Below are 25,200 nucleotides of genomic sequence, written 5' to 3' on the forward strand. Positions count from 1 at the left end.
AGGTGTCTTTCAGAGGCTTGAACTAATCAGCTGAGATTCCTTTCCTAAGAGAACAGAAACCCTTGAATTGGAAAAGCTCCAGCTTGTGTTCCAAGGCCTGGGGCTGAAGCCGTTCTTCACGATGACTTACTCAGCCCTTCAGGCGTGGAAGTCCTTGGGTCTTTGTCTTCTACCAATGACAAGGCTGAAGTTGCTTTCTCTCTTTTGATTTTTTTTTTTTTAAAGATTTTTTATTTATTTGACAGAGAGAGATACAGCGAGAGAGGGAACACAGCAGGGGGAGTGGGAGAGGGAGAAGCAGGCTTCCGGCCAAGCAGGGAGCCCGATGCGGGGCTCGATCCCAGGACCCTGGGACCATGACCTGAGCCGAAGGCAGACGCTTAACGACTGAGCCACCCAGGCGCCCCTGATTTTTTTTTTTAAACAGGAGAAGATTGGCTGGAGGAACGACGCATCCCACTTGCTGGTGTTTACCACTGATGCCAAGACCCATATAGCGCTGGATGGAAGGCTGGCAGGCATTGTCCAGCCCAATGATGGGCAGTGTCACGTTGGAAGTGACAACCATTACTCTGCCTCCACTACCATGGTGAGATTCTTGGTACCACCTGTGGTCCCAATTCACGATGGCCAGGGCTGCCCTAACCCAGGCAGAGCCTTTGTGTGACTATGAAAATGGCAACCCTTCCCCGGGGCAGGGTGCGGGGCTTGTTTCAGCCTGTCCTCCCACTGCCTCCCATGCCAGCTGGACACCGTCATCCAGGGGACAGACGGCACAGCCATTATAAGTGGTCCCGGCTGTGGTCATTGCGGCCACCCCCTCCGCTGCCTCCAGCAGCAGCATGGCATCCAGAATGGACCGGAAGGACTTTTGCGGGTCCAGCTGGAAAGCAGGCCTGCCTGTCTCCTCTGTACAGATTAGCCTCTTCTTGGAACACCATGCTCACTTGTGGTTATTGGAAGACAGAGGAAAAAGAGACACAGATCATCAAAAGAGCAGAGATCTGTTCCTGTGGGGAAAGGTTGAAGGGCTCCGAGTCATTTAGCTTCAAAGAAAGAAGTTTAGCTGATACCTGAGAAGACTTCTGATAAGTTGTTTTCTATGGCCTTAGAGGGTCAAATAAGAGGAAGGGAGTTTAATTGCTGTAAGCCATAAAGAAATGTAAGACCCTCAGAATACTGATACCCTGGGTATCTGGGGGTAGGTGTGAACTCTTTATCTCTTAAAGACAATACAGCAACTCCTTGTTTAGGTGGCTTAATGGTACACCTGTGTAAAAGCAGGAGTCTGAGCTGGATGATCTCATGAGCTCCCTGCAAGGTCTAGGATCCCAGGGACATGTTCACAGTTCACCAGCTTCCCTACTGTGGCTTGAGTTCCTTGGTGTCAGCCCTATCCAAGTCGGGCACTGCCAGGCATTGGGTGAGTCAGTGGTAATCATTGATACCTAATCTAAGCAAGACACCTTACCAGGGGCTGAGGGAGATAAAGGGACTATGTAAGGTAATCCCCTTTTTAGTTCAGTTGAGGAGATGTGCTACCAGGAATACACGATGCGTGATTAATGCTAAAGGGGTAGCATAGTCAATAAGGGCTTTCGGGATTCAGAGGAGGAAAGCTCATCATGAACTAGGGATGGTCAGGGAAGACCTCCCAGAGAAGGTGGGACCTGATCTGGGTCCTAAGGAAGGAGGAGGATTGCCAAAAAGAAGGCCACTCCATGGGAGAGAAAGAGCAGGCTGGCTCAGTGGTAAGTGGAAGAGGAAGAGATGTGAATGCTGGTTGGCAAGGAAGGCTGAGACCACCACGTGCTGGTGCACCACGAGGATGCACATGCCAGGCCGAGGCATTTGTCAGTAGCTACAAAACAAGGAAACTTCACCCAATGAGGCCTGACACCTATGGGACGGAGAGCGAGGGGTAGGAAGACTCCGAGTTCCGCTTTGCCGCTCCCGCCTTACTTCCTGCTCCTCACCCAGCCCTCTCTCCTCTGAGCCCCAACATCACCTTGTGATGCCGCTCTTTGGGTCTTCGCTTTGTTTTGTAGTTATATGTACCTGTCTTCAGCTCCAGACCATGAGCTCCTTGGCAGCAGAGACTATAATACATTTGTCATTCAATAAATGTTTGTTAAATGAGTTAATGGAAAACAAAATGAGGCCTGACAGTACCTGGCTCATGGAGGCTGCTCCTTGGTGTGGATGCGTTGAAGTCTAGTGGGAAGAAAGAGATGCTTGGTTTTGACACCACCAGCCTTTGCCTCTTCATCTATCCCTGGAGTTCACAACTGGGTTTGTGTCGCTACTTACTCCCTTGCCTCACATTGATCATGGGGTGGAAAGGTGTAAACACCATCACTGTCTGGGCCATGGCCCAAATCAGCCAAGTTCTAAGGTGTAGAATCCAGGGATGCATGTGAATAGAGGTGAATTCTTAACCAACCTCCATGTCCTCCCTTTTTACAGGATTATCCCTCTCTGGGGCTGATGACCGAGAAGCTATCCCAGAAAAACATCAATTTGATCTTTGCAGTAACTGCAAATGTAGTCAATCTCTACCAGGTGACTATGCCCCCAGGGCTGCCTGGAGTGGGGCCTATGATGATGGGTGGATCTGTCTTGGGGACCCAGCGTGCACTACCATGGACCAATATTCCCAACCAGGAAAGACCCTCCTCCAACTTGTTCCCAGGAGCTAATGATTCCTTTTTATGGTTTCTCTCCTCCAACCTTGAACCTAGGAGGATGGGTGTGTTGGTGTTTGCAGAGCCAGAGGGGAGCCATTAGTGGGGGTGAAGGATGTGAGAGGTTCTTTAGAATTTTATTCAGGGCTGAAAAACTGCTAGGTTTATTACTGGCAGTAACAAGTAAAATATCCCTTTGTTCCCTCAATCTTCATTTCAAGACCCTCAGTCTGATTTGGGGAGGGCCTTTGGAGACCACCATCTTCCTTCAGTCAGCCTTGCACATCTTTGTCTTCCTAGAACTACAGTGAGCTCATCCCAGGGACCACAGTGGGGATTCTGTCTACCGATTCCAGCAATGTCCTTCAGCTCATCGTTGATGCATATGGAGTAAGTGTCTTGCGCTGGAAATGAGCCTGCTAAGAATCCTCCTCACTTGGCATGACCCAGGAGGGCTCAGATTTGGGAATCCTGGATGCTAGTCCACCATGCAGCCTTCACTGCCTTCCTCTTATTCTTCTAGAGGCTCGTTGATGGCCAGCACTGGGAGGAATGCAGCCTTCTGAGAGAGAAATGGCTCAGAAAGGAATGCCTGAGAGTGTTAGGAGCAATGGGTAAAGAGCTTAGAGGAGGTGGAAGGGAAAGAGAGGATGGGGATGGTGATGAGGAAGGAGCAGAGTCCTGAAATTGGAGGAAGGACAGGGGCAGGGCTCCAATAGCAGAGAGAAGATGGAGCTGAGCCATGGGGAAGGTGAGGTTGGTTAAAAATTAGGTAAAAAAGGCTCCTCTCCAAGGGGACCAGTGCTGGCACTCCCTTTTTGAACATCCATGAGGCTTGCAGGCAGGTGTAGCTGGTTTAGATTTTATCCAGACTCACCCAGGCACCAGTGGGGACAGAGAGAAAGAGAGAGAGAGAGAGAGAGAGAGAGCGAGGAGCAGGTCTTGCAGGAAATATAGTAAGAAACAGGTTCCTAGGGGTGCTCCCCTCTGGCAGCTTCTAGGCGAACCTCAGCATCTGGCACTGCTGGGGTGAGTCCAGGGCCCCCTGATAGAATTTGCTTGGGATGAAATTGGTTCCTCTCCACTTCCTCTCAGCTCATCTCCTTTCTTTCTTTTGCCCCTTTCTGCTTAGAAAATCCGCTCTAAAGTAGAGCTGGAAGTGCGTGACCTCCCTGAGGAGTTGTCTCTGTCCTTCAACGCCACCTGTCTCAACAATGAGGTCATCCCAGGCCTCAAGTCTTGTGTCGGACTCAAGATTGGAGACACGGTGAGGTGGGCTGAGCTGGGCAGGGTCTGTACCCCCAAGTGTCTGTGGACACCCCTCCCCTCCCTTCCTTGTACCTTCTTCCTGAAGGTCATGAGAGGTTAGAGATCATGGAGCTGCCCACCTTTTCCTCTGAGGCTCCTGTTGTCTAAACTTCTCTGTTACATAAACTTCACCATCAGGATTTTTTTTAAAAACATGCATGTAGGTTTCCTCTGTTTGCATATGCATAGTTGATTGCAAATGAAAATATTTCTTACCTTCAGTCCCTAACCAGTCTCCAACCTCCCCCAAGGTAATGCCTTTCTTTCCTCTACAATGTACAATGACAGTGTCATCTGTAAGTATTTACTGAGCACTGACTTCTTGACAGGCATCATTCTGGCTGCTGACGATTCAACAGCAAACAGAACAAGCAAAAAGACCAAACACCCACTCTCATAGACTTGTGGAATGCAAACGTTCATTTTGCTCCTCCAGTCCCTCTATGGCCTCTGCAGCTTTCTTTCCTTAGTGGTTGGTTCTCTTCTGCTTCTGCCTAAAGGGGAAGGGCTGGTGAGAGGGAGGGAAGCAGAAAGGGGGAGAGCTGTATCTATATCACCTGTATCTACAGCATCTGTATATCGATCTCTATCCCTCTGTCCGTATGTCTATCTATCTATATTCTAGAACAGGTGCACATACCCTATCCAAGAAATATTGGCTGGAAAGGTATATGATGGCACAAGTGATGAAATATTCATGGAAATGAAACAGTAGATCCTGAGCCTGTGGTTGGGCACTATGTGGGGTTGTGTGGTGCAAAATAGTGCTTTGTGTGTCTTGCTACAAAGATATATGACATTGTGTAATCAGTCCAGCTAGCTTAGTTGGCCAGAGCAGAATGTTTATAAGATCACAGGTTCCGTTCTGCTTGAGCTGGCTTATTTCATATGTGGAATTAAAAAACCCCAGCATATCTCATGACTAAATTAACATCTGTGCACCCAGCCGGATATAACAGGACAACTGTCCCCAGGCTCTTCTTTTTGCTTTGCAGACCTGGGTTGTGGGGAGGCTGAGGAACTCCAGGTTGCTGGGGCGTTAGACCCCCCAGTTTGGCTACTCCCCGGGCAGGGCAGGGCAGGGCCCAGCTTCTTTCTCTCCAGGGCTGGAGCGTTAAAAGTGTCCAGGTCCACCCGCGTCTGAATGCGATCGTACTCTCCTCCCAGGTGAGCTTCAGCATTGAGGCCAAGGTGCGCGGCTGCCCCCAGGAGAAGGAGAAGTCCTTCACCATCAAGCCCGTGGGCTTCAAAGACAGCCTCACCGTCCAGGTCGCCTTCGACTGTGACTGTGAATGCCAGGCCCAGGCCGAGACTGCCAGCGACCGCTGCAACCATGGCAATGGGACGTTTGAGTGCGGGGTGTGCCGCTGCGGGCCTGGCTGGCTGGGATCCCAGTGTGAGTGCTCGGAGGAGGACTACCGCCCCTCCCAGCAGGACGAGTGCAGCCCCCAGGAGGGCCAGCCCGCCTGCAGCCAGCGGGGCGAGTGTCTGTGCGGCCAGTGCGTCTGCCACAGCAGCGACTTCGGCAAGATCACGGGCAAGTACTGCGAGTGTGATGACTTCTCCTGTGTCCGCTACAAGGGGGAGATGTGCTCGGGTGAGTAGAGCTGCGCGCGCTCCCGTCCCCGTCGCCGCGCGCGCTCCCGTCCCCGTCGCCGCGCGCGCTCCCGTCCCCGTCGCCGCGCGCGCTCCCGTCCCCGTCGCCGCGCGCGCGCACGCATCTGTGGCCCCTGGAAACTTCCAGCCAGGGCTCGGGTGGCCACGGGTAGGCCGGGCAGGCAGAGCCGAGTGGATGGTGTTGGTGGTGCTCCGCTCCCACGGCAGAAAGCAGAAGGAAGTTCTCTTTAACCCCTCCCAGCTCCCCAAGTCCTTGCTCCTGGGGTACACACAGAAGCGGAAGTGAGCTTGGGCTCCGAGGGACTCCCCTCCTAGAATAGCTTGGGGCTGAGTGGGGAAGCGCGAAGGTGAAGGCAGTTTTCTTCTTTTCTTTCACTTGCCCTTCTAATACTGGTTCCTAATCCTTTCGAGGATAGGGACCAACCCCTATGTTTAGGTAAGAAAAAAAAAAATCACTGACTGATGGTAATTAGATTTTTGGTAGTTACAGGTTTGGAGAATATATGCTATCAGACTATCTAGCAAAGTTAGCAATATTTGTTTTTGTTTTTTTTTTTAAGATTTTATTTATTTGACAGAGAGAGACACAGCGAGAGAGGGAACACAAGCAGGGGGAGTGGGAGAGGGAGGAGCAGGCTCTCCACTGAGCAGAGGATTTGATGCAGGATTTGATCCCAGGACCCTGAGATCATGACCTGAGCCGACGGCAGACGCTTAACAACTGAGCCACCCAGGCGCCCCAGCAATATTTGTTTTACGTGAATTTGTCTTTTCATCATGAGACTTGGACAATAGTAAAAAAAGCGAGACGATGGAGCACATGTAAGGAGCCCAGACACTTGGAATGATGGCGGGAAAAGTGCAAGCTCCGATGATATGTCAGCACTGTTTTGTTATCACTCTGGGCACTACTGTCCCAGGTCTGTGCTGTCAAGTGTCGTAGCCACATGTGGCTATTTAAATTTAAATTCATCAAATGGAATGATAACTTAAGCAAAATTTAAATAAATTTAAATGGAGTGAAAAATGAAAACATCAGTTCCTCTTTTGCGCAGGAACCACATGTGGCTAGTGGCTGGCACGCTGGACAGCCCATAAATTAGAAAGCATTGCCATTGAGGGGTCCAGCCTACAGATGGAGGATTACGATGTCAAGTCCTTCTACCTGCAGGATACTGAGGTTTTGTCCTTCTCATGACAAAATTCTGTAAAATCTTGAGGCCCATTGAAAATCTCAAGCTGGTTTTTCCTTGCCCGGAAGACCACTCCTAGGATGCTTCTCCAGCTAGAAGAAATCAAAGTAATGTGAGTTAGTCTTTATCCTGAGAGTCAGCATGTCTGAGTAGTTCCTGGGGCACTGGGGAGAGGTTTTTGCTGCGCTATGATCACTGAGGTTTGATCCCTCTTGTGACAGATCGAAGACATTTGCAAACTGGCTGGGATTGGTTTTTGGGTGTATTGTGTAGCCAATCAACAGATTATAATTGGCTTCTATGGTGATCTAATCTATGACTCAGATTGGCTTCCTTTGCACTGGGGCTTAATGAGCTGAGCTAATCTACCTAGGTGTTCACTTTAACATCAGTCTAAGAAAGCTTGGTTAGAAAGGTGAATCTGTGTCATTCTAAAACATGCCCTAGTAACATAAAAATGGCTTGTTTTTATGATCTGCAACATTGTTTCCTTTACTCAAGCCAACAAAATTTGAGTGAGAGATCGAGAGATGGGAGAGAAATGATAGGGAGAGAGAGATCAGGTACACACCAACACACACACAAACAGCAGTTTGAGTTAGAGGGTGAGGCAGGAATTTCAGCTCATTGTAATACTTAATAGTACTTACATCGTATTCAAAGTGCCAAAGGGAATTGGTTAAGTTTGATGTGGGAGACCATGGGGAGAGGGTTGTCCTAGGAAAGGCCTACAGACAGCCCCTCGGGGGCACCAAGGACAGAGGGAGGTCTACTCCTCCTCTGTGCCTCGTGGTTCCTGGTCTGGTGTGACGCCCTGTGGGAGGGATCCCATCCAGAGTGGGTTTCCTTCAGCTGCTGGCTGCCCCGAAGCCATAAAACAAAGCTGCCTGGGTCAGCAGCCTGCTTCCTGCCTCCTACCAGTGCAAGAACAGCTTGTCCCCCGTGTGCTCCAGCTTAATTCATGAGGGAACCCCAGGCAGCCACTGTAGTCTCTGAGAGGCCTCCCCCCCACTGCTTCCAGCCAGAGTGTTGTGTGCCTACTGGTTTCGGGCCTAGATCCTGTGGTGCCACCATCACACTCTCCAGGGACAGATACTCAGGGACACATACTTATTGAACACCTGTTCTGTGCCAGGCACTCAGTCCAAATGGGTGAACAGGGGTCATGCCTGATTCCTGACTGCTCAGCTTATACACCTGTTCACCACTGTCTCTCTCCAGAGCTGCTGGCCTGTGGTCTATTCTTTGCCACAAGCCGTGGCCCATGAGGGTGGCACGCTACCACTTGGCTATTTCCCCAGCCTCTGGCCTTCCCCCTCCCCCCTCCCCACCGGGGTATGGCCTTTGTGGTTACATGTTATCAGCACCCCTGCCTCAAACACCAGGGAGTGCATCCTTGTCCTCAAGGGACTCCCCACCTGCCACATCCATGAGCGTAGATTGATTAGGCGCCCCTGAGCCAGGCTCTGTGCTGTAGTGTTGTGGGATCAAGAGGCATGGATAAGACAGTTTTGCCCTTAATTAACTTACCTAAGGATAATTCACAGCATGAGGCAGAACCTGCCCGGTCTCGGAAGTGAGGTATCCTTGGGGAATAGTTATAGGAGTCCACTGGAGAGAGACTCACTGTAGGCAGAGGAAGCCTGGGTGACTTCATGGAGGAAGTAGGATGTCAAACAAAGGGCTGGCTCATAAAGCAGGGGAGAGGAGCTAAGCATCAGCCCAGAGGGTCAAGCTGTTCAGGGAGAGTGGTTGCCTTCCACAGGACCTGAAAGGCCTGCTCCTCCCTTTCCCCTCCCCCTCCCTCATCTCCACCCCTCCCCTGCTGCCTTCTTTCCTATTTCCCTCCTCTTTCTTACACTTTCTCTTCATTCCTCACCGCCCTCCTCTGACTTCCCTGTGAACCCAGGCTCAGCCACCCTTTGGCTGGCGGGGTGCCCATCCTGTGACATTACCACACTGTGGCTTCCTTTTTTGGGTGGACCCTGCCAGGGCCTGCTGGCTCTAGCCTGCCACTCGGGCTGGCCTGGCAGACCGTCTTCTCAAAGATCACTTTGTTGGGCCTCACAAAGGGAACACTATGGGACAGGGGTTTCTGAGGAGGCCGAGGCCTCTGAGTGCTGCCAGTCCCCTTGGCGTCGGCCTTTCCCTGTCCGGGAGCCATCACTAAAAGCTGGGTGTAGTGGACACTGTGGGGCCCCGCTCGCCTGGCTGTCACTGGGATGCTGAAGGTGCCAGCTAGCGGCCGTTTGAGCCTGCCCATGCACCTCCCTCTCCTCCACCATCTTGGGGCCCATTTCTCACACAAGTGGTGTGGTTTTCAGACCAATTGAGGTTACTTCCCCCTTGCTCCTTGCCTTTCCTCTGATAAACAATCAGATTTTTATTATTCATCCACTTCTTCCTGATTCAGAATCCTTGAGAATGAGTCACCTTTTCTTCTGAGTTTGGGAGCCAAGTTTTCAAGCCTTGTTAAGTAATTAGGGGGATGTAGCACCAAGAGTTAAAACCTGCATTTAACCAACCTAACCCCCACCCCAGGCCCCTCTCTCCCATTCCTACACTCCTGCAGTAAAGTGAATAGCTCTTTCCTACTAGCACTGCTGGTTCTTTGCAATACTCTGCTAATAAAGCACAGGGCACACGCTGAACGTGTACGTTTTCCAGGAATTTAGCTAGGACATAAGCTCCAGGGCCACAGGGGCCTTGCCTGTCTTGTTCACTGCTGAATGTCTGGTGCCCAGCATGAGCTCAAGCAGTGTTTGTTGAGTAAATGGATCAATAAACAAAACATTAATTGCCTGCCTCCTGTGTTTCAGATGTTATGCTAATCACTCCCTGCGGACAAACATACGTCCTCTCCCATCGTGGAGCTCACAGTCTAGAAGGAGAAACAGATAGGCAGGCAAATGGGCTGATCGTAAGGGTTAAAATAAAGGCCCATGTAAACGCCAGGAGAACACAGGGCAGGCAGTGGATTTGGCCCGGGGAGGATGGAGGGAAAGCACAGAAGTGCGGTGCTGACGAGGGGCGACAGGAGGAGGGCGGGGGGAGGTGGGGACCCTCACCTGCTGCCGCCCCCTCGGGCTGTGTGCTTGCAGGCCACGGCCAGTGCAGCTGTGGGGACTGCCTGTGTGACTCAGACTGGACTGGCTACTACTGCAATTGTACCACGCGCACGGACACCTGCATGTCCAGCAACGGGTTGCTGTGCAGCGGCCGTGGCAAGTGTGAGTGCGGCAGCTGCGTGTGCATCCAGCCCGGCTCCTACGGGGACACCTGCGAGAAGTGCCCCACCTGCCCCGACGCCTGCACCTTTAAGAAGTGAGTGGGCTGAGAAGCGAGTTGGAGAGAGCGGGGTGCTGGCAGGAGGGAGAGGGTCCCCCAGGCTGGAATCCACCGCCCTCCCACTCCTCCAGGGTCTGTCCCTTACTCACCAGAGCTTTAGGAGGAAGAGTCCCCTGCGGCTAAGAGGCTAGCTTTCCTCTTTCCGCTGAAGAGGTGGGGAAACGTTGGAGGGGGAGCCAACCAGGCAGGGGCCAAAGTAACACCCTGGGGACTCCAGGTGGAGAAACCCGCTCTCCTGGGCTGGCACCCTGAATCCCTGAGTTGGGAGGAAGGCTGAACCGGAGAGCTTCCAGGGGAATGTTCCTGTGCTGATATTCTGATTCTGTGGGAGATGTGGGGCTGCAGTTATGAAGGACACTGTGAGACGGGAGAAGGTCACGAGCATGTACTTCACTCATCTGGGAGTCAGGGGATGCTCCTGCCATTTCTCTGGCCACTTTAAGCAGGGCTGGACTCTTGGGGTGCGAAACCTGTGCATCTGTACAGCGCCCCGTGCGTAGAAGAGCCCCGCACTTGGTTTACCGCTCTGCTGGCCCTGTCTTGTAATTCTTAGTCATTTTTATTTTATTTTATTTTATTTTAAAGATTTTATTTATTTATTTGAGAGAGAGAGAATGAGAGAGAGCACATGAGAGGGGGGAGGGCCAGAGAGAGAAGCAGACTCCCCACCGAGCAGGGAGCCCGATGCGGGACTCAGTCCAGGGACTCCAGGATCATGACCTAAGCCAAAGGCAGTCGCTTAACCAACTGAGCCACCCAGGTGCCCTCTTAGTCATTTTTAAACAAGGGACCTGACATTTGCCTTTGCACTGGGCAACCAGATTACATGACCGGTTCTGCCTTTAAGGCTCCCCAGTCTGGCATAGGCTTCACTTCCTGTCATACTCTCGGTTGGGCCATGAGGAAGTTTAATGATGGTGCTGGGGCCCTCTGCCTGCCAGGCCTCCCACCCTGAGCTCACAGACCGGACCCTCTGGGCCCCCGGGATTGTGGTACAGCTGTTTGTTTTCTGAGGTGGAGCAGCTTTCTGGTGTGTGGAGGTCTGAGCCGGACTGAAGCCTTGTAAGTTTGCTCTTCCCTTGTCTTAATCTCTGTGTCCTCTCTCTTTTAGGGAGTGTGTGGAGTGTAAGAAATTTGACCGAGGAGCCCTCCATGAGGACAATACCTGCCACCGTTACTGTCGTGATGAGATCGAGTCTGTGAAGGAACTTAGTAAGTTCAGTGTATCTCAGAGTTGCGTGCACACACACACACACACACAAACACAGCTTCTAAAATTGTGCAATTAACCCCAGAAACTGTTCAACTCTCATCAGTAACATGGAAGAATAATTCCCACCTCAAAGGCATGTTGTGCGGACCTGATGCTTGCTAGGCACTCCATAAAAGCTGGCTTCCCTGAGTCCTCTTGCACCTCTACTCATTGGTTCCACAGTCCCTCCCCATTCTGCTTCCCAGCACCCACAGACTCAGCAAGATCCTATAAATAACTTTTAAAGTATGCCTGATTTCAGACCCTAACTTTACCCCCTCAAGGAAAAGAAGACAATGCATCCCATTTTACAGATGAAGAAACTGAGGCACAGAGTGACAGGCATCATTTTAGGAAGCTAGTAAAGCATTTACTGAGTTTACTTAACGAAGAGTGTTAAACAGTGCCCAGGCATACTGCTTTGCTGGTTTGGAGGGAAACCTTTACCTTTATGGATTTGTAGTTAAACTCATGATGGAGCCCTTCCTGGAATAAGACAGATAAAAATACAGTGGGGAGCGAAACTCTTGCTTGCAGTTATTCTGGTTTGTACTTTACCTTGACTTAAAAGGAGATAATCTTTGCTGCTGTCAGCACATCTGATATGATTATCTGGATCAGCTAGGCATTGGCTGGTAGCAGGGAGATGGTAATCTCTCCTGAGATAGCCATCTCCCATGAAGGCAGGAAACATGTTTTTTAGTGAGAGCCATAGTAAGACACAGTCAGCTTCTGGCTGGGGTTTTACAGAAAGGGTCAGATCTCTGGACCCTTTGGCTAATATTAGAGGTGGGGCTGGGAGTGAGGATAGTGATTTGGGGATTGAGTTTGAAGACACAGCTTTTCCTCTGGAAGAGACTGGGTGTATGCTATGATTAGCTCAGTGGGGAGAAACTGCTGAGAGAAATGTGAGATGTTTTTATTACCTAGACCAGATGGATATCACAGGTTAGCTGATTAAGTATTTCTCATACCTCCTCCCCCCATGCCATGATAATCATAAAAATGAATGCTTGTTTGTATGGAATTGTATGAGTTATAAAAGTTATGAAAGTGCCCTTTCATACCCACCATCTTATCCTTTTCTCAACAACCTAGTAAAGTAGAACTGTAGTACTGTTATCTTCATTTTACAGATGAGGATATGGAATTTCAGGCAAGTTACATAATCTGCCCAAACAAGTTAAGCTTAGAACTAAATCTGGAAATCCTTACCCTTTCCATTGTACTCTTATACCACTGGTTTTCTGAAGGCCTGTTGGGTTCAAGTCTGTAGGATGTGCTCTGAGACTCAAGTTCTAGTCCTGCTCCATCATGCACCTGTGGTGCAACCTTGGGACATTTGCTTAACCTCATCATGTGTCAGTTTTACCCATCCGGCTTCATCACTGGAGGATATAGTGCAGCTGATGGAGGGGTACTTATCGTTTCCCTGTCAGAATAAGAGGTTTCAGAATCAGAAGGGATGAAGCCTACAAAACATGATGGGAGTCCGAGAAGAAGGGATGGCTTGAGAGGAGCACTGGATCAGAAGCAGAAATGGAAGAAATATAAGGGCTGAGTCAATGAATTATTAAGAATCGTTGGGCAAGCAGAGAAGGGAAAGAGAGGGAAGGGAACACCCACTGTGTGTTAGGTACTGTTTACTTTATGCTATTTAGTTCTCTACCAACCTTGTGAGGTGGGGTATCATTTTCCTTTTATAGATGAAGAAAGAGAGAGCCAATGAGATCAAGTAACTTCCCTAGTATTACACAGCTGGCAGGTGGGAGGGCCGGGCTTTGAATCAGACCGTGGAATGTGTTATGTCATGTCCCTTCCAGAGGAAGGAATAAGAACCAAAAAGGGCCTGTGAGGGACAAAGTACAGAAGTGAGGGTCATCTAGAGGTAATTGCCAGGCCATCTCAAATCTAGACATCTTGCCTAACGTCAGGCATAGGGTTTCCTGTTGCATACTTTCTCAGAAGTCTCATAACTGGGGCTTGGAGATGGCCCCATATTCCAGGAATTGACTCGCTTTTCATTTTTCCATCTTTTTCCCTTCCTCAGAGGATACTGGGAAGGATGCAGTGAATTGTACATACAAGAATGAGGATGACTGTGTCGTCAGATTCCAGTACTATGAAGACTCGAGTGGAAAGTCCATTCTCTATGTGGTAGAAGAGCCAGGTGAGTGAACCCTAAGGGCCATGTTAAGCAGTAATTTCCATCCATCGCTCCTCTTACACAGAACAGCCAGTTTAAGACTGACCTTACAAGTGATAAGTTAGGGCCTGTCATTGGAGTATGGGTGATATTTAAATACATATATTAGTGAGAAAGCGACTTTGCTAATTGAGGAGATAGAAAAATAAGAAGGTGGGTAAGGAAAGGAAGAAGGTAGAGGGGGGCGCCTGGGTAACTCAGTTGGTTAAATGGCGGACTTGATTTTGGCTCAAGTCATGATTTCAGGGTCATGGGATTGAGCCCACGTCGAGCTCTGCACTCAGTGTGGAGTCTGTTTAAGATTCTCTCTCTCCCTCTCCCTCTCCCCCTCCATCCAGTCATGCTCTCTCTCTCTCTAAAATAAATAAATAAAACCTTAAAAAAAAAAAAAGAAGGTAGATATGGATCCCATGAAGGGACAAAATATATTATGGCATTTTTTGAGATGACAATGTTAAGAAGTAAGGAATTTAAAGTCTAGGACTGTTCAGCATCTGCTTTACTAAAAGTTAGGTGGTTGCCAAGAGCAACCTGCTTGCTGCTTCAGAGGAAGGCCTGATGCTTTGAGGTGTTGACCTTACCAAGTTGACCATGAGACATGGTGCTGGGTTTGAGGCACCCACCCAAGGTGCCCTGAACACTGAAAAGAGGGTGCTTGCTCTCAAGGCCCTCTGGAAGCAGGAGGAGCCCATCTGTCATACACACAGACCAACTACAGGCTTGTCACCATCTAACCACAGTAGATTTGCTTGCTTCCCCTTACTACCTCTGTCTCCTTCCTTTCTCTTAAACAACAGACTAAGCTATGAATAATTAGAAAATATTTTCGAGTACTTACTATATATCAGGCAGTGGACTCAGTGCTGGGAGTATCACAATAGATAAAGCAGATGTGGCACTCACAGGCCAGGGGAGAGGTGCATGTAAATCAATAATGACACTGCTGAGGGACAAGGACTATGTTATGGCAGGGGTTAGATAGGAACTTTTGGGAATGAAGGAACAATGTCTGAAGGCAGAGACAAAGTCAGTTGGTTGCTTGACATTCTTAACAGCTGTAGGAATTCCTTCAGATCTTCCTTCAGACCAGGGTCCAGCAAACTCTTTCTGCAAAGGGCCAGATGTTAAATATTTTAGGCTTTGTGGGCCATGTGATCTCTGCCATGACTACTCTGCCGTTGTAACAGGAAAGCAGCATCTATTTAATGTATGAGCCTAAGCATATTTACAAAAACAGATGGCAAGCCACATTTGGCTCCCAGACCATAGTTTGCAGTCCCTGCTTTAGAAAAGTGGGTCTCAAACTTTTGTATGTTCCCCCTTGTTAAAAAGAACCCAGAGTCCTGAGCCCCATCCTACTTCCATGAGCCTCTGTGTTCTTTTTTTTTTTTTTTTAAGATTTTATTTATTTATTTATTTGAGAGAGAGAGAATGAGAGAGAACACATGAGAGGGGATAGGGTCGGAGGGCAAAGCAGACTCCCTGCCGAGCAGGGAGCCCGATGCGGGACTCGATCCAGGGACTCCAGGATCATGACCTGAGCCGAAGGCAGTCGCTTAACCAACTGAGCCACCCAGGCGCCTGCCTCTGTGTTCTTGATTAGTGCTCCCAGCAAGTGTGAAACACCCCAATATTTGAGTGCCTCTGTTTTGGATACATCACTTCCCCTAATGAGCCTTCTCAGACCTCCTCTGGCATCCATGCTGCTGATTCGGTTGGGGGCTCAGAGCAGCTGTGCTTCCCTTAGAAGCGCCTTCATCACACCATTAAATTGCCTCTTTCATCACCCATCTCTCTCAGTAGATCACAAGCTCCGTGAACACAGGGACTGTCTTATCTATTGTTATATCCATACTTGGCTCAGTCATCTACAAAGAAGATACTTGATAAATGGTTTTTGAGTGAATTCATAGGACTGATTATTCCTAGGAGACAGGCAGGCTTGTATACCTCTTGATACCTGCTAGGAGAATTTGGGCTGCTTGGAGAAGGAAGGGGGCAAAAGGGGGAAGAAGCTCTGCTACACCTGTGTCAGCCAGGGTGTTGCTGGCTCCATGGGTAGAGGAAAGCATGGTGCCCCATCTGTGATATTGTTCACCAGCCTTGCCCAGGGCTCTCACCTTTAGAAGGAAGAAGGGTGGTAAAGAAAGGGTATGGGGGCGCCTGGGTGGCTCAGTCGTTGAGCGTCTGTCTTTGGCTCAGGTCATGATCTCAGGGTCCTGGGATCAAGCCCCGCGTTGGGCTCCCTGCTCTGTGGGGAGCCTGCTTCTCTCTCTCCCACTCCCCCTGCTTGTGTTCCCTCTCTCGCTGTGTCTCTCTCTGTCAAAGAAATAAATAAAAAATCTTTAAAAAAAAAAGAAAGGGTATGGCCTTCATTTTCTTTATTGACTCAAGGGAAAGCTAACATGGGAAGGGGAAAGGGAAGAGTCTGGATATGTATCTGTGGATTATTTGGCCGTGACCCCCCACACTTTCCCATCTACCTGTATTAACACATTTCATGGATTTTTCTATACCCACCATATCTGTACCTTTGTCCTTTCTCCTTTCAGAAGGGCGGTATGTTCTTGCTTTTGGGTTTAACATTACTTTACGTCTTTGCTGCAATAATCCTTACTGATGCTTCTGCTATATCACTTACCAAAATCTTTTGGCTTGATGTTCTTGACTGGATCTCCTTACCTGGAGTTGTGGGGAATAAAGATGGTGATAACCTGAGCTGGTACAAATAACCCCTGGATGGGGGGTAACTTTTCTGATGTGGACCCCTTCCTCCACCTTGGGAAATGGGATCCCAGACCTACATTTAATACCTTGTTGCCCTGGAATTCCAAGTTCTGCCTCTCCTCTCACCCACCACCTCCAACCATTTTCAGGTGCTCTGGCTTCAAGCAGAATGTAGCACTTGAGGTCCTGGAGTATAGAAGATTATTCCCATTCTCTTCTTTAACTCATGCCCTTGTAGATGCTCTCCCTGAAGGGCTGGACCATTTCAGGGCAGCAGAGAGAGCACTACCAAAGGGCTTGGCATTGGCTGGGTGGTGTTCAGCCTGCATAGAGTGGGATCCCCTGAGCTGGGTCCTCATCACTCTCACATAGGGTTTCCTGGAAAATACAGTATATCCCATGCAATATTTAGTACATACTTAGGCTAGAAAGTTATTCATTGTTTATCTGAAATTCACATTTAACTGGACTTCCTATACTTTTGTATAATCTGCTAGTCCTACCCAATCTTTCTTGACCTCAGGTCCCCACCATGGGTCCTCATCACTGTGGCTAGGAGAGCTTTCTAGAGACCACCTGATCTTGTCCTCTGCTTCCAGGAAGCCTGCCATCCACCTCCTTAAGGACAATTGCTTAACAGATGCTTTTCCCTGAAGATCTCTTGACATTCTACCTGTCCTGTCCATACTGGCATACAGAATTGAAGAGATTTTACTTTGAGGTTTGAGGGTCAGCCCTATCTTCCAGAGAATTTGTAATTGTTTTTCCCAGAAGAACTGGGACCCTTCACTCCTGGGAACTCAGACACTGGGACCTCAGAGCCTCTCTCCAGATGCTTCTTTAATTATAGACAGGTTGTAATTTGGTGGCTTGGGAAAGAGCCAGCTTGGGTTTGTGTTGGTGGTTGTTTTTGGGTCATGTGTGGTGAGCACAGAGTATATGTTTAGAGAAGAAGGTGGGAGACAGTGTGGAAAGTGGGTGTGACCTCCTCTCCACACCCATCAATACTCATATATCCAAATACCTAATTACATTAACACCTGAGAAGTCACTGGAGTGAGGTCACCCATCAGACACCTGTGGTTTATGGGAAGCAGAGCTCCATGGAGCACACTCAGCTCGGCCCTCAGAAGGGTGACGCACCTCTGTCTGTGTTGGTTGTTGACTGGGTTTGAACAGGAAGTCAGCTCTCAATAGGGTTAAGATTTTAGATGATGAAATATTTTGGGAAGGAGCCCAAAATATTCTCTTGGTTGGCAGGCCTCCTGGTCTCTAAGTATGCTAACAAGGTCATTAGGTATCCAGCCCTCAGGGATGTACATACCTAAATCAGGGTAACAAACACAAATGCCTACAGGAGCTAGGTACATAACTTAGTGAAAACAGTCAGATATAACAGGAAGGCCAGTAATAACAGTAGCTGATATTTATTGAGCACTGAGTTTGTGCCAGGCAGTCTTCTGAGTTCTTTAAATGTATGGAGAAATAGGAAACAGACACCCAGAAAGGTGAAATAATTTATCAAAGGTCCCATAGCAAAGTAAGTGGTAAGCCAGGATTCGAACCCAGGCAGGCTAACTCCAGAGCGCAAGGTAGCATGGCCTCAATAAGTTACCTGTTGCCTCTGTTTAGTGGAGAAAAGAGGATGGTGAGAATTCTGGCAAACTAGAAAATGTGTCCCATCCAATGGGGACAGCTGCTCCTCACATCTCACCAGGGCTGCCCTGTGGGTTCAGTGTTTCCAGACCTTTTGATTTTTTTTTTCCTAAAGAGAAAAAGAAGAATCTGAAATTTCAGGGGGATAATCTCCTGATTATTCAATGTTGCCAACAAAATCAAAATTTTTTATTAAGTTTTTATTTTTAACTCCGGTGTAGTTAACATAAAATCAGATTTTTAATGAACACTTACATAGGTTTGATTCTGCCATGGGTGACCTGTTTATGACCTCTGACTTAAACCACTCAGAACAGATTACTGCTGTCTTAAAGATTGACACCCCTTCCTTTAAAAAATTAGTTGTATTTCCTAAGTCCTGTTTCCTTTAGAGAACTTTCTAGTAATTTCTTTCTTGGTCAGGAAGATCTATTCATAACCAGTTTAAGTGATTCCTGCTACATTCACAACCTCTCTGCTCTGTGCTCTCTCCTGACAGAGTGTCCCAAGGGTCCTGACATCCTGGTGGTCCTGCTTTCAGTGATGGGGGCCATTTTGCTCATTGGCCTTGCTACTCTGCTCATCTGGAAGCTCCTCATCACCATCCATGACCGGAAGGAGTTTGCTAAATTTGAGGAAGAGAGAGCCAGAGCAAAATGGGACACGGTAAGAGGCTGGGCTCGGCATTTTCTCAAGTCATTGGTTTGAGAGCCTCAAATGGAAGCTGCAGATGCATAGGGTGGCCAGGTTCAGCTAGCCCATAATTTCCCTGTTAGCCTCTGTTCTGGAAATTAGGAGATGGTCCCATTGTCCTTATTATACCTGGAAACCCCACCCGATTCTCTCTCTACCATATAGTGACAACTAGTCATGTCAGTGAGTACTGACTGAACACAGGTAGGGCCCAGCTCTGCTCTGGACACTGATGCAATGAAAAAGAGACTTCTCCAGTTGAAGAAGATAGGACAAACTTGAGAATTCTACACTGAGAACATATAATACATTATATCCTGATGAAGTCCAAAGCATTAAACACAAACAGAAAATTAAAAAAAAAGAGCTAACTTTTGCTGAGGATTCACCATATACTAGGAACTGTTCTAAATGATTTTTAGGTATTAACTTCTTCCATCCCTGTAACAGCCCTAGATAGGAGGCAGCATTATTTTTCCCATTTTATAGGTAAGGAAACAGCACAGAGAGCTTAAGCAGCTTGCCCGATTGTGGGAGGGAATTAAGTTATGATAGGAATTACTTTTTGGGCCAGCCTCTTAAAAAATATCCTTGGGGTGCCTGGGTAGCTCAGTCAGTTAGGTGTCTGCCTTCAGCTCAGGTCATTATCCCAGGGTACTGGGATCGAGCCCCTCATTGGCTCCCTGCTCAGCAGGGAGTCTGCTTCTCCCTCTCCCACTCCCCCTGCTTGTGTTCCCTCTCTCGCTGTGTCTCTCTCTGTCAAATAAATAAGTAAAATCTTAAAAAAATATCCTCCCTGTAGTTTATCCTGATAGAATTAAATGAAACAATCATCTACTGAGAACTTTCTGTATACTTAATTTTACTCTGTTCTTCTTTGGTTCATCTTCCACATTTTAACTTTTTTCTGGACCTTCCAAATGGCTGTTTGACTCCATGCATGTCCAGGGGGAGACTTGAGATTCTCTCTCTCTGCCCCACCCCCTCCAAATAAGTGAATAAATCTTAAAAAAAAGAAGAGAAAAGAAAAGAGTTTGGGAAACCCAGTGAGGGTTTATTTTTTCTTGCTAACATGACAATTTGTGGGTAGTGCTTGGAGGGATGAGATGAGAACAAATTAAAATTATTTTGAGCAAAAGCTGTCCTCTCGGTTTCAGCTACCACCTGCTACATTTCCCATCTCTGCCCACTTCCCCCAGCATGGTCACAAGGAAGGAAAAATAGGGAGAAGGGCAAAAGAGAGAGTTCAGGAGAGAGGCAAGAAATCAATACTGGCAAAAAGAGATCCTGAAATGTTTGGTGATCCCCCAAAAAGTAATGGGCTGGATTCAGCCCCTTAGAAATAGCAGTAGGATGGCTTTCCATCTTCCCTCTGCTCTTATTTCCTATCCATTCCCATCTTAAGGGTGAATATGGGGTACAATGAGCATTAAGTGGTTCATCAATGGTATATCCCAGAGAAGGGTGTCTTGGGTAGACTTTTCAGACGAAATGTAATCCTTGAGGGAAGGGGAGAGGTGAGGAATTCACTGCTTCTCTGTTCTCTCCATAGGCCAACAACCCACTGTTCAAAGAGGCCACATCCACCTTCACCAACATCACCTACCGCGGCACTTAATGACAAGGAGTCATCCTCAGATCACTATCAGGCTGTCCCAGAATTGTGGACATCTCTGCTGTCATGTTTACAGGGAACGATATCGGTGGGGCGGGATTGGGGGCTGGGCGTGGGGTGGTTTGGAAGAACATCAGTCTGTGGAAGTGTGGGTCTCTGTGCGTGTGTCCATGTGAGTGTGCTGCGTGTGGGGGAATGTGTAATTTCAAACTTGTGGTATGTCCTAGGTAAGCGGAGCTCCTCAGCCATCCACAGAATGCCTCCTTCAGGGATTCTTCCTGCTTAACCTGAGGGTGACCGACACAGCTGAGCAGGTGTTCTACATTACCTCAGTGAGAAGCCAGCTTTCCTTTTCTGGCCATTTCTTCCTGAAGAGGAGGGCAGGGCTGAGCCTCTCATTCCAGAGAAAGGGACCTTGACTCTACTATGAGTTCATGGTTCTTGGGCCTGACGCTCAGCAGCTCTGATAGCAACTGCTGGGCTTGGCAGCCTTGTGTCATCTGGGCCTTTATCTCCTTTCCCTTCCCTCAGGCTGAAGGAGAAATCTTGCTCAGTGGGGAGTGAGGATGGTAGGGCCACTCAGGGGTCATGCATGGCCTGGATGAATGTGCCACGGTCCCCCAGTTCATCATCATCACCCTTCATATTTGTCTCATCGGCAGCTCCACGCTAGAAGTTCCTTTAGAAGAAGTGTGTCACCCTTAGACCAGCATTGCTTCTTTACCTTCTACTTCCACACTCCCACTGCTGTAGACATTTGCTACATCCTGGGGATTTCTTTCATGACCAAACACTTTTCCTCCCAGGGAGAGTGCTGTGATTAGAGCCAGAGGTCTGGCCCCACCCTTCAGGCCCTCCGCCCCTGGTCCAGGGCACCTGCACACACCCAACCTGGTGCTTCTGTGTGCTACATCCATCCATCCATGCGGCTGATTGCATTTATCTACCTCTTGGCTGTCCTTGGGTGAAGGAATCGTTCCCATGGCTCTCTGAGTCTGCTGGGCATAAATGCCACATTTGGAATGCTGGGTCAGTTGTATTGGCGTGTGTGGCCTATTCTCCTGTGGGCTGGGCAGCCTCATTTTAACTCAGTCTTTAATCCGAGAGGCCAGAAGTGCAATTTTATTTTATTTTTCTCATTGGGTCACCTGAAACCATGATGAGGCTTGCTTAATCTAAAGGAGTATGTATATAATCACACTTGCATTATATTTGTAACTTTATTTGGTGGTGAGGAAGAAGAGTGTTAAAAAAACAAACAAACCCACACAGACTTGGACTGGATACAGACCCTCCCACTTGCCGTCATTCATAGGCAGTTGCTGCTCTGTCACTGGGTCTGTAAGGGCTCGCTCATCCTGGAAGCCTGTGGGGATGGACCCAGGGGCATGCTGGGCCTTTTCTGAGGAGGTGGGATACAGGCTGTTCTTTTTTCCTAGCCATAGCTGTTTGCTCTGTTGGTATTTACCTTAGTCTCACCACCCTTACCCCCATTCCATCAAGAAAAAGGGAAGGACCTATAGAGAGTGGTCTGATGATCAGAAAATCTAAGTCCTGGCCTCAGTGTTGCAGCTAAGGAATCTTTAACCTTAATTAAGGCGAGTCTCTTCTCCTTGGGGCTCAATTTTCTACTCTGGAAAATGATAGGTTTGGACCAGTCACTCTAGAAGGTCTGTTTCGGTGTTGATATTCTAAGATGCTGGGACTTCCCGTGGCATCGAGCATGGAGTTAAGATTCTGTGAGATGTTACTGGTTGTTGTTTTAGTTGGGAGACCTGAGAGACCTGGCTTTGGCAAGAGCAGATGTCATTCCACATCACCTTTCTCAACAAAAGAGCCTCATTCTATTCTCTCTCAGAACCCCTTCCCCGACATTTGTTAGCAGTTACATCTCCTGATGTAGCACTCAAGCTCCACTTAGCTTATTATTTCTTATTTCACTTTGCACACATTTGCATCCATGTATAAGGAAAAGGCATCTATAAAAGTAGCTGAAATATGTATTCTGTATCTGTGGGCTAACATTGAGAATAAGCTTTTGGAATTAGGAATGGGGCAAATGACTGAGCCTTGTCTCATCCATGGATTACCCTTTACTGAAGGGTACAGTCGAGGGTTGAATCCAAGAAGTTTCAAACCTAACTATACCTTTTGCCTACTGAGACAAGAGTCCATTAGAGTAGTAGTTGGATATTTTCTTTAGATAAGATGGTTTATGTGAAGAAATTGTATCAAAGGAGGAAGAACATATTTAAAAGATTAAAAAAAAAATGGTAGGACTCTTGTCTGAGCTTCTGGAACAAGGCTTCTAAGCCTTTGTCTGTATGTGGGGGAACCTGTTCACGAGATAACGAAGTGCAGTCAGTTCTGGCCTCATGTAGGGTGAACATCTAAATAGTATTTTGGCATTGGCACGGCCCCAAAAGGTTATTCATGCTCAGCTCATCTGGAGATAATTTATGTTCAATCTCAGGGTCTGTGGACAGTAACGGGAAGCTTTGAACATTCCTGACAAGTTGTCACATAAGGAGTCAGTTCTTTACCTCTCAGATATTCTTAGACCACCCATGATTTCAAGATACTTCTCTTTGTTAAGTATTCCTGGTTGAAATGACTTAGGTGCCTTCCTGACTTCCCAACCACCCCCTCTGTTTGAGTTGTGCAACAGTGAATTAAATGTGCTTTCCAAAACGAATTGACCTAAGGCTGCCCAGTTCTTCCTGTGTTGTACTTTCTGTTTTCTTTGGGTGAAAAGAGTAAGTGTCATTGCCTCAAAAATGATTATTTTAGAACAAGCATGTTTCCAAATGTAACTGAAGGATGACTGCTATGGGAACTGAAGTTCGGTCCAGAGTTTTTCTTTAGACTTTAATAACATTTTCAAAGTCAGTAGGTTATTACGCTCTAAGAGTTAGAGTTGTTTTGCTTTTAATTGGGGATTTTTTAGAACTTGTGCAACCTCAATAGAACAGACTGTCAGTTTAGCTCCGGTTTTGTTTGCAGGAGGCATAAATCGGTACAATAAAGGCTTAATGGCAAATTATTTCCAGGATCATTTAAATGCCCAACTTTTATTTAAGGAGTTAGGTCTCAGAGTGTGGTCCCAGGACCAGCAGCCTCTGTATCATATGGGAATTTTTAGTTTACTAACATTGTTGGTAATGAAAATGCAAAGGCCACACCCCAGAACTACTAACTCAGAAAACCTGAGAGTGGGGCCCAGCATTCTCTTTAAGCCTTCCTGGTGATTCTGTGGCATACTCCAGTCTAAGAACCACTGACATTGGGGCGCCTGGGTGGCTCAGTCGTTAAGCGTCTGCCTCCGGCTCAGGTCATGATCCCAGGATCCTGGGATCGAGCCCCGCATCGGGCTCCCTGCTCCGTAGGAAGACTGCTTCTTCCTCTCCCACTCTCCCTGCTTGTGTTCCCTCTCTCGCTGTGTCTCTCTCTGTCAAATAAATAAATAAAATCTTAAAAAAAAAAAAAAAGAACCACTGACATAAAGAGTCACATACCTATCCTTCTGGCTTAATAAGTTTGCAGTAAGTCAGTTCAGTTACTAAAAATTATGAACAGAGCTTGGCTGGTAGATTAAGAAAACCAAGTATCTACCCACATAAAATGAAAATCTACTTTTGATCCATTTTCCAAGTTAAGTGATCAAAATTAACTTTTTAAGTTAATTCTTGGGTTCACTGTCAGCCACCAATTCCCATGAAAAACTAAAAGAAGTAATAGGTCAAAATCACAGGGAAAAACAACAACTAACAGGATCCTTGGCAGGCATCTAAGAAGAACTTTTACTTACAGGGGATGGGATCAATATCTTCATTATTTGCACTATCATTCTATAGGATAAGACTTTAGAATTTGTAACTTCACTTTGCTATTTAAAATGTACTGAGCCTCGACAGTGTGGGATTGAAGTTACTTTACAGGACACTCATAATCTTTGCCTTTAAGTCTTGCATTCCTTACATAATGTACATTTTTAAAAACACATTATAGTGCATGACATCATAAAAAGATTACGTGAACATAGACTGAGTCCTTTTATGGTGAAATTTTGTAAGAGTCACTGTGTTTTATTTATGTCATGGCGACTGATGACTAAATGTCTGGATGAAAATGGAGGACTTTCGGGGCGCCTGGGTGGCTCAGTCGTTAAGCGTCTGCCTCCGGCTCAGGTCATGATTCCCAGGGTCCTGGGATCGAGCCCCACATCGGGCTCCCTGCTCCACGGGGAGCCTGCTTTTCCCTCTCCCACTCCCCCTGCTTGTGTTCCCTCTCTCGCTGTGTCTTTCTCTGTCAAATAAATAAATAAAATTAAAAAAAAAAAAAAAGAAAATGGAGGACTTTCTGTGAAAATGAAATAAAAATCTGTATGTCAAATCACATTAGTAATCCCCCAACTCTTGGCCTCTGTAGTCTGAACTCTATAGTAGGAGCCACAGTGCACTCATTTTTCACACTGATGTAAGGAAACAATAGCATATGCTTTGCAAGGAAGCCATTTAATACTTGTTGAAAAATAATTTCTATTTGGCTTTGTAATATATTTCTGGAAATACATATTTCTAATTTTTTGTAGTTTGACTGAAGCATACAAGGAAGTAGTTTTAAATCCTTGTGATAGGGGTTAACTATAGTTTTTTTTTTCTACTTAAAAGTCTTATTTTATCCTGTTTTTTAATGAGTTCAATTAATTAACATATAATGTATTATTGGTTTCAGAGGTACAGGTCTGTGATTCATCATCTTATATAATATCCAGTGCTTATTAAATAACGTGCCCTCCTTAATGTCCATCACCCAGTTACCCCATTTCCCCCACCCCCTCCCCTCCAGCAACCCTCAGTTTGTTTCCCTCTCTGGTTTTGTCTTGTTTTATTTTTTTCCTC

The 25,200-nt window shown here is 47.4% G+C and overlaps 1 protein-coding gene across 1 annotated transcript in view; it reads left to right on the forward strand.

Moving 5' to 3' along the window:
- Positions 1-22,994, forward strand: part of ITGB3 (integrin subunit beta 3) — a 49,610-nt gene extending 26,616 nt beyond the window's left edge. Inside the window, exons 6-15 of the mRNA XM_064583156.1 lie at positions 428-589; positions 2,467-2,562; positions 2,985-3,074; positions 3,817-3,951; positions 5,160-5,589; positions 9,904-10,126; positions 11,262-11,362; positions 13,453-13,572; positions 18,491-18,657; positions 20,237-22,994. Coding sequence (XP_064439226.1) covers positions 428-589; positions 2,467-2,562; positions 2,985-3,074; positions 3,817-3,951; positions 5,160-5,589; positions 9,904-10,126; positions 11,262-11,362; positions 13,453-13,572; positions 18,491-18,657; positions 20,237-20,302 — 1,590 coding nt within the window. The 3' untranslated portion in view covers positions 20,303-22,994. The remainder of the gene's footprint in view (positions 1-427; positions 590-2,466; positions 2,563-2,984; positions 3,075-3,816; positions 3,952-5,159; positions 5,590-9,903; positions 10,127-11,261; positions 11,363-13,452; positions 13,573-18,490; positions 18,658-20,236) is intronic.
- The last annotated feature ends 2,206 nt before the right edge of the window (positions 22,995-25,200 follow it).

The sequence above is a fragment of the Mirounga angustirostris genome, unplaced genomic scaffold (genome assembly GCF_029215605.1).
Source record: "Mirounga angustirostris isolate CCGP_5_RB_7025 unplaced genomic scaffold, mMirAng1.0.hap1 SCAF_17, whole genome shotgun sequence".
In the NCBI taxonomy this organism is placed as follows: Eukaryota; Metazoa; Chordata; class Mammalia; order Carnivora; family Phocidae; genus Mirounga; species Mirounga angustirostris.